At 51.2% G+C, this 12,701-nt stretch overlaps 2 protein-coding genes across 4 annotated transcripts in view; one reads left to right on the top strand and one right to left on the bottom strand.

Annotated features, from left to right (window-relative positions):
* Positions 1-590: 590 nt before the first annotated feature.
* On the top strand, positions 591-12,479 carry ARFGAP2 (ADP ribosylation factor GTPase activating protein 2). Of its 3 annotated transcripts, XM_063092495.1 has the most exons (17): positions 591-740; positions 908-1,026; positions 1,600-1,672; positions 2,189-2,320; positions 2,407-2,487; positions 3,349-3,430; positions 3,875-3,931; positions 4,570-4,611; positions 4,975-5,027; positions 5,700-5,836; positions 5,930-6,061; positions 8,735-8,863; positions 8,943-9,077; positions 10,169-10,295; positions 10,455-10,548; positions 10,668-10,786; positions 11,244-12,479. In XM_063092495.1, exons 1-17 carry the CDS (start codon positions 669-671, stop codon positions 11,262-11,264), a joined length of 1,605 nt encoding a protein of 534 aa, XP_062948565.1. In that variant the 5' UTR covers positions 591-668; the 3' UTR covers positions 11,265-12,479. The 3 variants fall into 3 exon arrangements, with proteins under 3 accessions (XP_062948565.1, XP_062948566.1, XP_062948567.1); XM_063092496.1 differs by lacking the exon at positions 4,570-4,611; XM_063092497.1 differs by lacking the exons at positions 3,875-3,931; positions 4,570-4,611.
* CSTPP1 (centriolar satellite-associated tubulin polyglutamylase complex regulator 1) overlaps positions 12,248-12,701 on the bottom strand; it is a 214,307-nt gene continuing 213,853 nt past the window's right edge. The window contains exon 9 of the mRNA XM_063092512.1: positions 12,248-12,688. Coding sequence (XP_062948582.1) covers positions 12,529-12,688 — 160 coding nt within the window. The 3' untranslated portion in view covers positions 12,248-12,528. The remainder of the gene's footprint in view (positions 12,689-12,701) is intronic.

The following is a 12,701-nucleotide window of genomic DNA, read 5'->3' as shown; positions in this document are numbered from 1 at the left end:
TTTTTGCTACTTCACCCTTGCCAGGCCTCTAGAGGGCATCTGGGGAGAGGCACTGAGAGGAGGTCCGTCGGCCGGAGTTGGGCAAGGGTTTGCCAGCTTGGTACCTGCTCTGGAACTTCGGGACCCTAACCTGGGGTGGAAGGGACTCTCGAGCGGGCTTGGTGAGAGGCTGGGGGCTGGGCGAGAGGCCGGCCAGTACGTGTTCCGTTCAGGCCGGTGGAACAAGGCGTGCTTGCGAGGAGGCCTTGTTAATCTTTACGCATCGATCGGGAACTGGCCAGAGTAAGGCTCCCCGCCCCCTGCCCCCACCAGCCCGCGCCGCCTAGGAGGCGGCTCCCCCTCCTGAGTGAGCCCGGAGCCGGGGCAGCGCTTGCGAGGACGTTTGAGCCAGCCCGCGAGCCGTCGCTCCGTCCCGGCTCCGGATTGGCCGGGCTCCGGGCGGGCCCCGGCTCGGCGCGGCGTTTATTCTCGCGGCGGGGCAGAGCTGGGGACTGCTGACGCCTGGCTTCTGTTCCTCCGGCTGCTCATTGGTCCAGACGGGCCCAAGTCACCCCGCCCCCCGGCTGGGCGGGGCTCCGCTGAGGCCGGCTGGGCTGCCGGCTTTCCCGGCCGTGGATTGGCCCGCCGCAGGACCCGTCGGTCGCGGTTGTGTCTGGGAAGGAGAGAAAATGGCGACGGAGCCGAGCAAGACCGAAATCCAGACACTTTTTAAGAGGCTTCGCGCTATTCCAACCAACAAAGTGCGTGAGCGGGAGGCGCGCGGGGTCTGGCGCCGGCCGAGAGGGAAGGTCCCGCCCCCCAGGGCATGAGGGAGGGGGAGGGGCGTAGGTGGGCTGTTTTCTTGGGGTGTCAGCGGCCGGCCTCGATTCGGGCTCCTGATGGTTTGCTCATCGCCTCCTCCACCTAGGCCTGTTTCGACTGCGGCGCTAAGAATCCGAGTTGGGCCAGCATCACGTATGGTGTTTTCTTGTGCATTGACTGTTCCGGGGTGCACCGCTCCCTTGGCGTCCATCTCAGCTTTATCAGGTGGGGTCTCCGCGCGGTTCTGTGCTTCCACCCGGCCGGGGCTGTATGTTCAGCAACGTAGAGTGGCTGTCTGGACGTGGACCGTCCTGAATTCAGTGTTCGGAAACCGCTGGGCCCGGTGTCCGGTAGCCTCCAACGGGAGGGAACCGTCTGTGTGGGCCCCTGCCTCATAGGCGGGCCGTCTCCGCGTCTAGATCAAAACTGTTCTTTCCTGTCGGTCAAACATGAGCTGTAGTTTGGAGGGAAACGTTAGCTGCATTGACCTTGTAGTTGCTGATACGTCGGCCGAGTATGTTGCTAGTGAGATTGTGACCATCCTTAAGAGGAAAGCCAAGTCCAAGCTTGCGTGCCTGAGAAGGCAACCTCCTTTCGGAGCTGGAGAAATAATCAGTACCCTTTAGAATAGATGAATGAAGAGGAAAGCTTTATGAACAGGGTGGAATGAAGGAAATGGGGTGGTGACTAATTAACGTTTACTGGGCGCAGCTTGAGGCCAAATGACAGGTGTGGGTCTGCCAGGGAATCGCGTCTCCTGGTGTCTGCTGGTGGGTGACACGCAGCCCTTGTATATAGGTCCACAGAGTTGGATTCCAACTGGAACTGGTTCCAGCTGAGGTGTATGCAGGTCGGCGGGAATGCCAATGCGGTAAATCTCCTTCTACCTCCCCCACCCCCATTCTTCTGCCTGGGTACTAACTTTGCCATCATTTCTTAGGAGGGCCTCCTTGGTTCCTCTGTTCAGAGGGTTCTTTGGTCTCTAACAACACCATGTCACAGCTCCTCTCAAAAGGGCTTCAAATTCAAGCTGAACTGGACAGATGTTCTTGGGGAAAAGCCAAGGGAGTTGAGACCTCCACAGTCATTGAGTCTTGTAGCCCTGCTTGGATGAAGGAGGGATAGGGGGTGTCCCGTGCTGTTCTTGGGCAGGGTGGAGGAGGGCTGTGCTTCAGTCAGTCATCTCAGAGGATAGGAGGCTGCAAGGTGGCTTTTGTGTAAGTTTCAGAGGAACTTTACCTTTATGAAAAACTTCCAGTGTCAGTAGAGTGTATCATCATGTATAAATAACAACCGGGCTGTTATAAGGGGGTGCCTCGTACAGCCAATACATTTTTGCTCTGGTAAGAATCACCTGTACCACACTCCTCTCTTCTTCGCTCTCCAGACGGCTTTTTTCCGCCAACACGGATGCACAGCCAACGATGCCAACACCAAATATAATAGCCGAGCTGCCCAGATGTACCGGGAGAAGATTCGGCAGCTGGGGAGTGCAGCCCTGGCGAGGCATGGCACTGATGTAAGTGCCTGTTCCTGGGGCTGGGGTAGCAGGACAAGTGGGAGTATTCAGAATGATGTGTTTCACGTGTGCCTTCTCTCTTCTAGCTTTGGATAGACAATATGAGTAGTGCTCTTAGTCACTCCCCAGAGAAGAAGGACTCTGATTTCTTCACAGAACACACTCAAGTGAGTGCCCACAAGGAATGTTATCCCCACTTGTTCCTGACAAATGGTTTATTTACCAAGGCCAAGGCCTTCTGTGGTCATGGGTATAGATTCTATTCGCCTTGGTATGATATCTTAGAGAATGTCTGGGGCCCACTGAGTTGGTGAGTTCTGCTGCTGGGTAGGCCCAGGTGTTTCCTTCCCCCACAGATGTGGCTGCAATGTGTCCCTCCTCAGAAATGGACGCCTATAAACTGGGCTGGTAGGGAGGAGGAAAAGCTTCTTGAAGATTCAAAAGGTGTCAGGGGCCCCAAATAACGTTTCCTAGATTCTTCCCCTGTAAGAAAGACACTGTGGTTGGGGACGATGAAAGGATCCCCTCCACTGCCATTCACCCCTGTTCTATTAGCACTGGGTGCCAAAGTCACACTCGCAGTTTGAATCCCTGCTTCTCTTCTTAACACATCTGTGATGCTGGCCAAGTTACTTAACCTGTCAAAACCTCAGTTTTTAAGATGGAGATGTATCTGTCTCATAGAGCTTGTTGGAATAATTAAATATATTTTTATATGAGAGTGAGCCCTTAGGCTTGTGCCTGGCACATGGTAAGTGCCCCCCCCCCCCCCCACCAAATAGTTGTTAGTTGTTTTTAGTTAGGGGAATGGGCTCTGGCTCTAAGTAAATAGTGGAGGGGTGGAGGGGGCTGCTATTTTCCTGCTTCTTTCTTCCATAGTGAATGACCATTACAATTTTACTTGCTAACCTCTTTTCCTTGTAGGCTTGGAGTAGGGCCACATACCCACAAGATACTTGTAGGTTTTTGGTGCTCCTTGATAGCAGGAGTGGCTCACTGAAGCATCTGTGATCTGGCCTTCTTTTCAGCCTCCTGCCTGGGATGCTCCAGCCACTGAGCCTTCAGGGACCCAGCAGCCAGCCCTGTCTGCAGAGAACAGTAGCCTGGGACGTGAGTTCAGCTCAGATTCCAACCAAGTGCCCTGGTCCTGGGAAAGGACTTGTGACTAGGAAGGGGACACCTGGCCAAGGGAATAGGAGTGTGGGTCTTTGTATATCTTTGGGTGGGCTGGGATTCATTTCAATCCCTTGGAGGAAGTGGTGGGCATTTGTTTTATCTTTTGGCGGCAAGCCGAGGAAAGCTGGTGTGACTCTTGTGCCATCATTTCCCCTAATGGGAGGTCGCAGGAAGCTGTGGGCTTTTTTTTTTTTTTTTTTTTTTGTCGTTTTTTCGTGACCGGCACTCAGCCAGTGAGTGCACTGGTCATTCCTATATAGGATCCGAACCCGCGGTGGGAGCGTCGCTGAGCTCCCAGCGCAGCACTCTACCGAGTGCGCCACGGGCTCGGCCCGAAGCTGTGGGCTTTACACCTAACACCTATCATTACATCCACAGAGCCAGAGCACGGCCCCAACACAGACTTGCTTGGCATCTCGCCCAAAGCCTCTCTGGGTCAGTATGCCAGCTGGTGGCTGTGGGGTGTCTGGGAGAGGGTGGGCCTCAAGGTTCTTTTCAGATCTGCTGCTGCCTAGTCATGTGGACTGAGGCCACAGGATACTGAGCATCTAACCTCTCTGGAGTGGGGACTGTGATTAGTGGCTATAGCATTGACTTTAGAGCCAGGTCCTTTGAATTGATGAATCTGGGTGGGCTGGTGTACAAGGCCTGCGGTCTCCCTTTGAGTGTGGGGCTGGGTCTAGCCAAAGTGCAGGCAGGCCAGCATGAGCCTGGACACTTCCCTGGGGCCTGAGGCAGGCTCGAGAGACAGCTCTGAGCTGCTCAAGGCTGGAGGTGACATTGTCCTTTCTCAGCCAGCCTCTGGCCTGTCCTTCAACTCTTTCCTACTTTTTTCTTAGTATCCATCAGACTTGGTTCAGGGTGCACAGTCCATTTGCTGACCTTGGCTTGTTCTGTTGACCCTTGGGGGTTAGGGCAGGAAGCCAGCAGAGCAACTATCAAACTAATCCCATGAGAAAGAAGGCTGACATAGCTTGGTCTGAAGCAGAGAGTCATAAAGGCTCTGGGCTTGGGAGCTATATGGAGGCTCTGGGGTGGGCCCCTTGTTAGCCACAAGTTTGTTTCTCCTCCAGAGTCCATGTATCTATCATCTGAAGGGGCCCTCCCTGCCAGAGGTAACCAACAACTGCTTAGGGAGCCTGGCCGCTTGCACACCAGCTCCTGCTCTAGGAGCTAAGGCTAGTGTTCAGCATCTGCCCCCTGCCTAGCAGTCTTCATTTTTGTTTGGGGACTTTGATTGTCTCTGGTGCTTCGAGTGTAGGTTCTCTCTCAGTCCACTGGGAGTCAGTAACTTCCCCTAACCTTATCTGTCTTTGGCTTGGACGCCATTAGTTGGGACTGGTGGTGGCAGCTTTGCCTTCCCCTGCCTGGAGCTGTTCTTTCTAGAAGCTCTTGCCATGAAGCTGCATGGTGTGGACTGAGCTGTTGCCTCTGACCTTCCTCTCTCTTACCTCATGCCCACCCTCTTTCTCATACAGAACTGAAAAGCTCCATCATTGGCAAGAAGAAGCCAGCAGCAGCTAAGAAAGGGGTAGGTGGGGAGAGGCAGTGTCGTAGGGTGGTTAGGAGCTGGAGTCAGATTGCCCAGGTTCACACCTTGATCTTACCACTTATTGGCTCTATGACTTTGGCAAAAGTATTTATTTTCTTTGAACCTTATCTACGAGTGGGATTTTATTTTATTTTATTTATTTTTATTTATTTTTTAAAAAGATGACCGGTAAGGGGATCTTAACCCTTGGCTTGGTGTTGTCAGCCAGTGAGCTAACCATTGAGCTAACCGGCCATCCCTATATAGGATCCGAACCCAGGGCCTTGTTGTTCTCAGTACCGCACTCTCCCAAGTGAGCCACGGGCCGGCCCTATGAGAGGGATTTTAAAATGTCTGTCTTCAAGGGGCTCCTGGGAAGAGTAAGTGAGATCAAGTACATCTAGTGTTTAGGAGAGTGCATGGCACATGCCAGGCCCCAGTCAGCACTGACTGCTGCCCTCATGCCCTAAGGCCTCTGCTGGGGTGTGTGAGCCACCTTATGCCCAGCTCCAGTAGAACCACTGTTATCTCTTGGCCGTGCTGACTGGGCTCCCATTTTTTACCCTAAACTTTAAGAAGGACCCGTTCCTTGTGGGTGTGGCTAGAGTGCTCATGCTTGGGAGGGATCAGAAGAGACTGTGTTGTTCCTATAACATATAATTCTCTTCCCAGCTGGGTGCCAAGAAAGGCCTAGGGGCCCAGAAGGTGAGCAGCCAGAGCTTCAGTGAGATTGAACGGCAGGCCCAGGTGGCAGAGAAGCTCCGTGAGCAGCAAGCATCTGATGCCAAGAAGCAGGCTGAGGAGTCCATGTGAGTGTTTGTGGCTCATGTGGGGGTTGGCGGGTGGGTAGGTTGGACAGGTCAGGATGGGTGCCAGCCTCTGATACCTTTGTTCCCTCCAAGGGTTGCCTCCATGCGTCTGGCCTACCAGGAGCTCCAGATTGATCGTAAGAAAGAGGAAAAGAAGCTACAGAATTTGGAAGGGAAGAAGCGAGAGCAGGCAGAGAGGTTGGGCATGGGCTTGGTATCCCGAAGGTAAGGCTCAGCAGAGAAATGACATTGTTTTTTGGGGAACCAGTGTAGGGTCTTCCCAGCAGTTTGGGATTCTTGGTTTAGTCTTTATTCTGAGGCTGAATAAATTGCTTTGCTTATTGTCTTAAAGATTCTAGTTCAGTGCTTAGCACATAATAGGTGTGGGTTGAATAAGTATTTGTTGAATGAAATACAGGATCAGTTGCTATTTCAATACAGTTGCACTTTGACTTATGATGGGGTTACATCCCGATAAACCCATCCTAAAGTCAAAAAATTGTTGAACCATCATAAATTGGGGGCCATCTGTACATCTAAGAGACCAGAGTGGTGTTTCTTAATGGGGATGCTAATTGGCACATTGAGTGGTGGGACAGATCTTTATTTTTCCAGACCTGTCTGAGAATTGCAGGGCTTTTATCATCTCTAATCCCTATCTCCTAGATGCCATTTGTGGCTACCAGACACTGTAACACCCTGAAAATATCTCCAAATATCTCCCCTGTAACCATTTCAAATGCCCCTGGGTTGGATGTTATCCTTCCTGTTTCAGAACCACCGTGCTGGGTCGGCCCGTGGCTCACTTGGGAGAGTGTGGTGCTGATAACACCAAGGCCATGGGTTCGGATCCTATATAGAGATGGCCAGTTTGCTCACTTGGGAGAGCGTGGTGCTGACAACACCAAGTCAAGGGTTAAAATCCCCTTACCAGTCATCTTTAAAAAAAAAAAAAAAATTACCAGGTTGGTGTTGCTATGGTTTTTTTTTTTGGGTGGGGGCTGCTGGCCAGTGTAGGGATTGAACGCTGGACCTTGGTGTTTTCAGCACCATTCTCTTAACTGACTGAGCTAACCAGCCAGCCCAACTGTGGTTTTCTCAAACAAAAACAATGGTTGCACACTAGCTCTCTAATGCATTTTGTTTGTGCTACACTATGAGTTAACATCTAGAGATTTCAGTAATAATAGATTTTTTTTTTTAAAGTTGACCAGTAAGGGGATCTTAACTCTTGACTTGGTGTTGTCAGCACCTTGCTCACCCAGGGAGCTAAGCGGCCATTCCTATATGGGATCCGAACCCGGGGCCTTGGTGTTATCAGCACCACACTCTCCCGAGTGAGCCATGGGCTGGCCCAATAGTCGATTTTTAATCTCTTAAAAATTAGAATATCTGATAGCACCAAGGCCAGCAATTCTGGCTGCAATTAGCTTGTGCTAAGTGGTGGCCGTTCCTTTCAAGGAGGCATGAGACTATTATTATTATGGGAACTTATTTACTTAAATACAACATTACTATGCAGGAAGTATTGTTATCCCCTTTTTACAGATGAGAAAATTGAGCAGGAAGCCTACAGATCTAGTAATTGGCAGGACTAGATTTTAAACACACAACTGTTTGATTCTTTTTTTTTTTTTTTTTTTTTTTTTTTGTCGTTTTTTCGTGACCGGCACTCAGCCAGTGAGTGCACTGGTCATTCCTATATAGGATCCGAACCCGCGGCGGGAGAGTCGCCGCGCTCCCAGCGCAGCACTCTACCAAGTGCGCCTCGGGCTCGGCCCCACAACTGTTTGATTCTAAATTCAGTATTTTTACCCATTATGCTCTGCTTCTCTGGAAGAAGATAAGGCTGGGTATTTTACTTAATCTTTCAGAACATGTGCCAGTTGTATTTAAGTTATTCCCTTTTAGTCTGTGTGCTGCTAGTATAACCCACGGCTAATTAGCAAAACATACAATTTTAACCCCGAAAGTGTCTTTAGGACTCTTCCCCTTCCCTATTTTGGTCACATAAGAAGTACTGGGTTAAAGGGTATGAGCAATTTTTCAGCTGTTTTCTAATTTTTACAGTGCAACAATTGTTTATTTAAGCCCAGCTCTATTTAAAGCCCTGTGGTAAAATATTCACTCCTTGGGGTTGTTCCAGCTAAAAGCTGTAGATATTTTTTAATGAATTTATGTGAGTCAAATTAATTCTTAAAGTGTCTCTGTGGAGCATGACAGGAGGAGAGAGAAGCATCAAGAGTTGGTACTGCCTGTCCAACCCTAGGACCCTCCTCACTGGGAAACCAGATGGCAGATCCAGGTCTCAGTGCATAAGACCAGGCTCTGTGTTTTCTTGATTTAACAACAACAACAACAAAAAAAACGAATGGGATAGTAGTTAAGAACTCATCTTTTGATGCCATCAGACTCATTTCTTTGGTTCTGGGGGGCTTTTGGGGTGGAGGGGAAGGGATGGCTGGCCAGTACAGGGATCTGAACCCTTGATCTTGGTGTTCTGGGGCATTTTCTTCTTTTCTTTTTTTTGTGTGTATCTGTCTCAGTGAAGGATCTGGTTCATGGTGCAGCAAGTTTGGGAGTTGTTGGTAAGGACAGAGAGTACTGTCATTTGGTGCACTTTATTAAAATTATAACAGACAATGGTCACTGGCCAGTGAACCCCTACCCTGAGAAAACAAAGGTTATGTGTAGACAATTACAGGGTGTACTCCCAGGTCACCACACATGGTTCCTAGCATTCCTGCTGGGGTCTGGTGCAGCCCTGTGCATGAGCCAGGGAGAGAAGGCTCTGGGCGGTGCCTGGTGAAGGAGAGCCCAGCAGCTGGGTGTCTTGTTATGTGTGCTTACACTCATGCTCACCAGCAGTCTCATGCCTAGCTCTGCTTTTTTGCACAGCTCTGTCTCCCACTCGGTGCTGTCTGAGATGCAGGTGATTGAGCAGGAAACCCCAGTGAGTGCAAAATCTTCTCGCTCACAGCTGGACTTGTTTGACGATGTTGGTACTTTCGCCTCTGGACCCCCAAAGTAAGGCTATTGTTGGGGTATAGACTTGGTTACTGTGTTACTCATCAGGCTTCTCTGAGCTACTTTTCTGTCTCCCTAGGTACAAGGACAACCCCTTTTCCTTGGGGGAAAGTTTTGGTTCCCGCTGGGATACAGATGGTGCCTGGGGTATGGACAGGGTAGAGGAGAAGGAGCCAGAAGTGACAATCTCAAGCATCCGGCCTATTTCAGAAAGGTAGAGTGGTTGGGCAGCACTGTTTAGTAGAACTTTCTGTGATGATGGAAATCATCTGTATCTGTGCTGTTCAATATGTTAGCCACTGCCTATGTGGCTCTGGAGCTCTTTAAAATGTGGCTAGTGCAACTGAGGAACTGAATTTCTAACGTAATTTAATATAATTTTAATCAATGTAAATAGCCACATGTGGCTAGTGGCTACCACACTAGACGTGCAGGGATCAGGCTTTGGTTTGAGCTGTGCTTTACCATCACAGAGGGCCCAGCAGCCTGTTTAGCTTGGGATCTGTTTCTCTGGTAGGAAGGGCCTGATTTTATGCTTCAGTCCTGATCTTCCTCCCAAGAGTTGTGTCTCTGGCCCCCATCTTATTTTTTTTTTTCATAGTACCATGCAACTCAGCTAACGAGTCAACCTCCTTATTTATTTTTTAAAAACCTAATTCTATTTTAATCTGGGCAATGTTTAGTTGATAAGTTATCTGCAAATCATCCATTTGTAAAATGGGGACATAAATACTTCACAGGGTCGCTGGAAAGATAAATGTAATGAAACTTGTAAAACAGCTAGCTCAGTGGCTCTGCATAATCAGTGGTGTACAAGAGTGACCATATACCTTTTCATTCACACCAGGATGCTTTTGAGAGTAAAAGTGCTATTAATAATTAAGACAGGAGAGTATAGGTTTGAACCTAGGCCAACTGAAACATAAGGCTGCCCTAGTGTTAGGCAAATTATAGCTAGGAGCAGGGTAGCAGTAGTGATATGGCCTCCTGGATCTTGAGGAAGCTGTAGTGGTTTGGGGCAGAAGCCTAGGCCCCTCCGAGCCATATTTCTACCCTGCCAGTGTAGGTAATGTAAGTTTGCTGTGCCTTGGCTTCAGTGTGGAGAAGGGAGGGGCTTCATAGCACCCCTTTGGAGGCCCCTCACCAGGGGAGAAGGTCCCTGAGTCCCAGAGCCACAGAGAGAATGGGGCCTGCTAAGCCATCTCCAGAAGGCCATTGGTGCTTTTTTTGGTCTCTGTACTCTGCTGCTCTGCTTCCCCTGATGGTAATGGGCAGGGTCCGAGATGTTCCATATCTACCCTTCAGAGCCACAAACCGGAGGGAAGCGGAGAGCCGGAGCTCAGGCCTCGAGTCCAGTGAAGCACGTCTGAAATTTGCAGGAGCCAAAGCCATCTCATCTGACATGTTCTTTGGGCGGGAAGTGGATGCTGAGGTAAGTGGAGTTGTCTGCCCTGAGGCTGGAGGCAGCAGGTGGAAGCAAGAGCTTCCTCCCTGCCATTACTTGGGCTTTAGCACCAGGGTGGCTTGGCCTGTATGAGTTCTAGGGTCATCAGCCAAAAGATCCCCAGGCTTTGCCTTTTCGTCACCACAGTATGAAGCCAGGTCTCGGCTACAGCAGCTCTCAGGCAGCAGTGCCATCAGCTCTTCAGACCTCTTTGGAGACATGGATGGAGCTCACGGAGCAGGTAGGGCTGCAATGGGGTGGTGGGCACCACGCGAGGCCTGTGAGCAGGGCTGAGGGGCCCTGTTGACTGGGAAGGGCTTCCTGCCAGGCTCTGGGTCACCCCTTCCCTTGCTTTTCCAGGAAGCGTATCTCTGGGGAATGTGCTCCCTACAGCTGACATTGCTCAGTTTAAGCAGGGTGTCAAGTCTGTGGCTGGGAAAATGGCTGTACTGGCCAATGGTGTGATGAATTCTTTGCAGGTGAGGCTTGGGGTGCTTGGCCTGGGGAGGGAGCCTAATGAGTGGTGCTTGGACTTTTGCCTTCTCCAGCACATTCAGACATTGCTTCTGGGCAGCCCCCCTCAGCCTTGAAGAGAGAATGCATGCTCTTTTCTTGGAGGGCAGCTTCCTTCCCTGCAGCTCTGCACCAGGGCTGAGCCTCTCCGTAAGATGCTTTGTCTGTGCTGCTTCTCCCCCGCTTGTGTTGCCTGTACTACTTTCTCCTCCCTCCCCAGCTTTTGTGAGATCAAGCAGGGCTTCCCCTTGCTTAGTGGCCCTGCCCCAGCTCTCACTGTGTACTCCCACCTTGTGGGGGCACCTAGCCCCTTGGAGCCCCTGTCTTGCTGCTGGGGGTACATGTGGGGGAGGCAGTGTGTATGCTGGGAGGCTGTTGCAGGTTAGAGACTCTCACTTTGTTTTTTTCTCCTCCCACCTGCAGGATCGCTACGGCTCCTACTGATCCAAGCTCCATGGCTGAGGCATATGGTGGGGACAGCAGCAAGAGCCCCATGATTCCTAGGCCAGGCATGCTTGCCTTATGGCAGCCAGGGAGGATTTGTTACTTTATACATGTGATGTGTGAGTGGGTGGCCTTTGAGGATCTCGGGTGAGGGGAGCGGCAAGTATCAGCCTTTGTCCTCTGCCTGTGGACTGAGCCCTTTATTCTCTTCGCCCCCCACCCCGTTCTCTGTGTGCTAGACTATTGTCCTTCTAAGCCTGCCCCCAAAGCTGCTGCTCACTTGTCCTGCCACACTAGGCGTAAAGGGAGGAAGTTCCCTCAGAATGGCTTATTCTGGGTCTAACCCTTCCCCAAGTGGGGAAAGTGAAAAGTGTAAGGCTTCTTTTTCTGGCTCTAGAATCTGTCTGGGGTCTGGGCCTTAGTCCTCTAGAACCAGGAGGAGGCCTAGAAAGGGTTCTGCTGTAACCAGCTGCCAGGGGAGAGACTGTGGACTTGCTGCTGCCGTTGCTGCTGCCACTGGCCTTTCCTGGGTGCCAGGAGAAGGCGAGGGAGGGGAAGGACCTTCATCTGGGCCTTACTAAGGGCTAGAAACTTTCTTGGTACCTAAAGGTTTCATTTGAGATCAGATTGGAGGCCCAAGTGATGTCTCACCACCCATTTTTACAGTAATCACTTGGAGGATTACTTCTCCTAGGTGTCTCAGAGTCCTTCCATACCATCTACTGTGGACCACAGGACCCTCTGTCTTCTCCTGAGATTCTCTGTCCCTTCTTCCCATGATTGGTAGCTATGGTGGATCCCTGTGTCCTGACTTTGGATGCCCTGAGTGTAACACTGGCCAAGGAAACAGGACCTGAGGGACAGAAGCAGGTTCTGGGGTTCAGCTTTCTTCTGCATCATCTTGGTCTTAGGGGGGCCTGGACAACACCCCACCAGTGAGAGCTTGAGGGGCTTACAGAGCTGCAGGCCTCATCCTCTGGTAGCTGGGCCATGCACTGTGTCATTCTTGGTGCCATCTTCCCCTGCCATGCTGGCAGTCTGGGCCCAACCCCCACCTTCAGGTTGTAGGTTGGGCTCCCAAGCAACACAGACCACTCTTTTCCCCATCCCTCCCCCAGAGGGACATGACTCTCTTTCTGGACTGTTTGTATTGAAACAAAGTGGTGTCAAAATAAAGCCCCCACAGGGCCCTGAGGCCCTGTTGTTCTGAGTGGAGTAGTGTCCTCTCTGGATCCTGCCTCCCTGCCCAGTGCAGCCCCTCGCCTCACTCTCGTGGCTCCCACCGATACGGGTAGGGCGTTGATCCCAAAGCTGAGGACAATGTCTCCAGGGCCTCCGGTTTGTCTCTTCTCTGAAAGCCAAAGGCCCCTGGCTCCTCGGCCCTGTGCTGCCGCAAGGTCCGGTGCAGCCTCGACCTCACCACCCTGTTGCACGCGG

The sequence above is a fragment of the Cynocephalus volans genome, chromosome 4, assembly GCF_027409185.1.
Source record: "Cynocephalus volans isolate mCynVol1 chromosome 4, mCynVol1.pri, whole genome shotgun sequence".
NCBI classification, from domain to species: Eukaryota; Metazoa; Chordata; class Mammalia; order Dermoptera; family Cynocephalidae; genus Cynocephalus; species Cynocephalus volans.
Note: the sequence above shows the minus strand (reverse complement) of the source record. Positions and strands in the feature narration are given on the sequence as shown.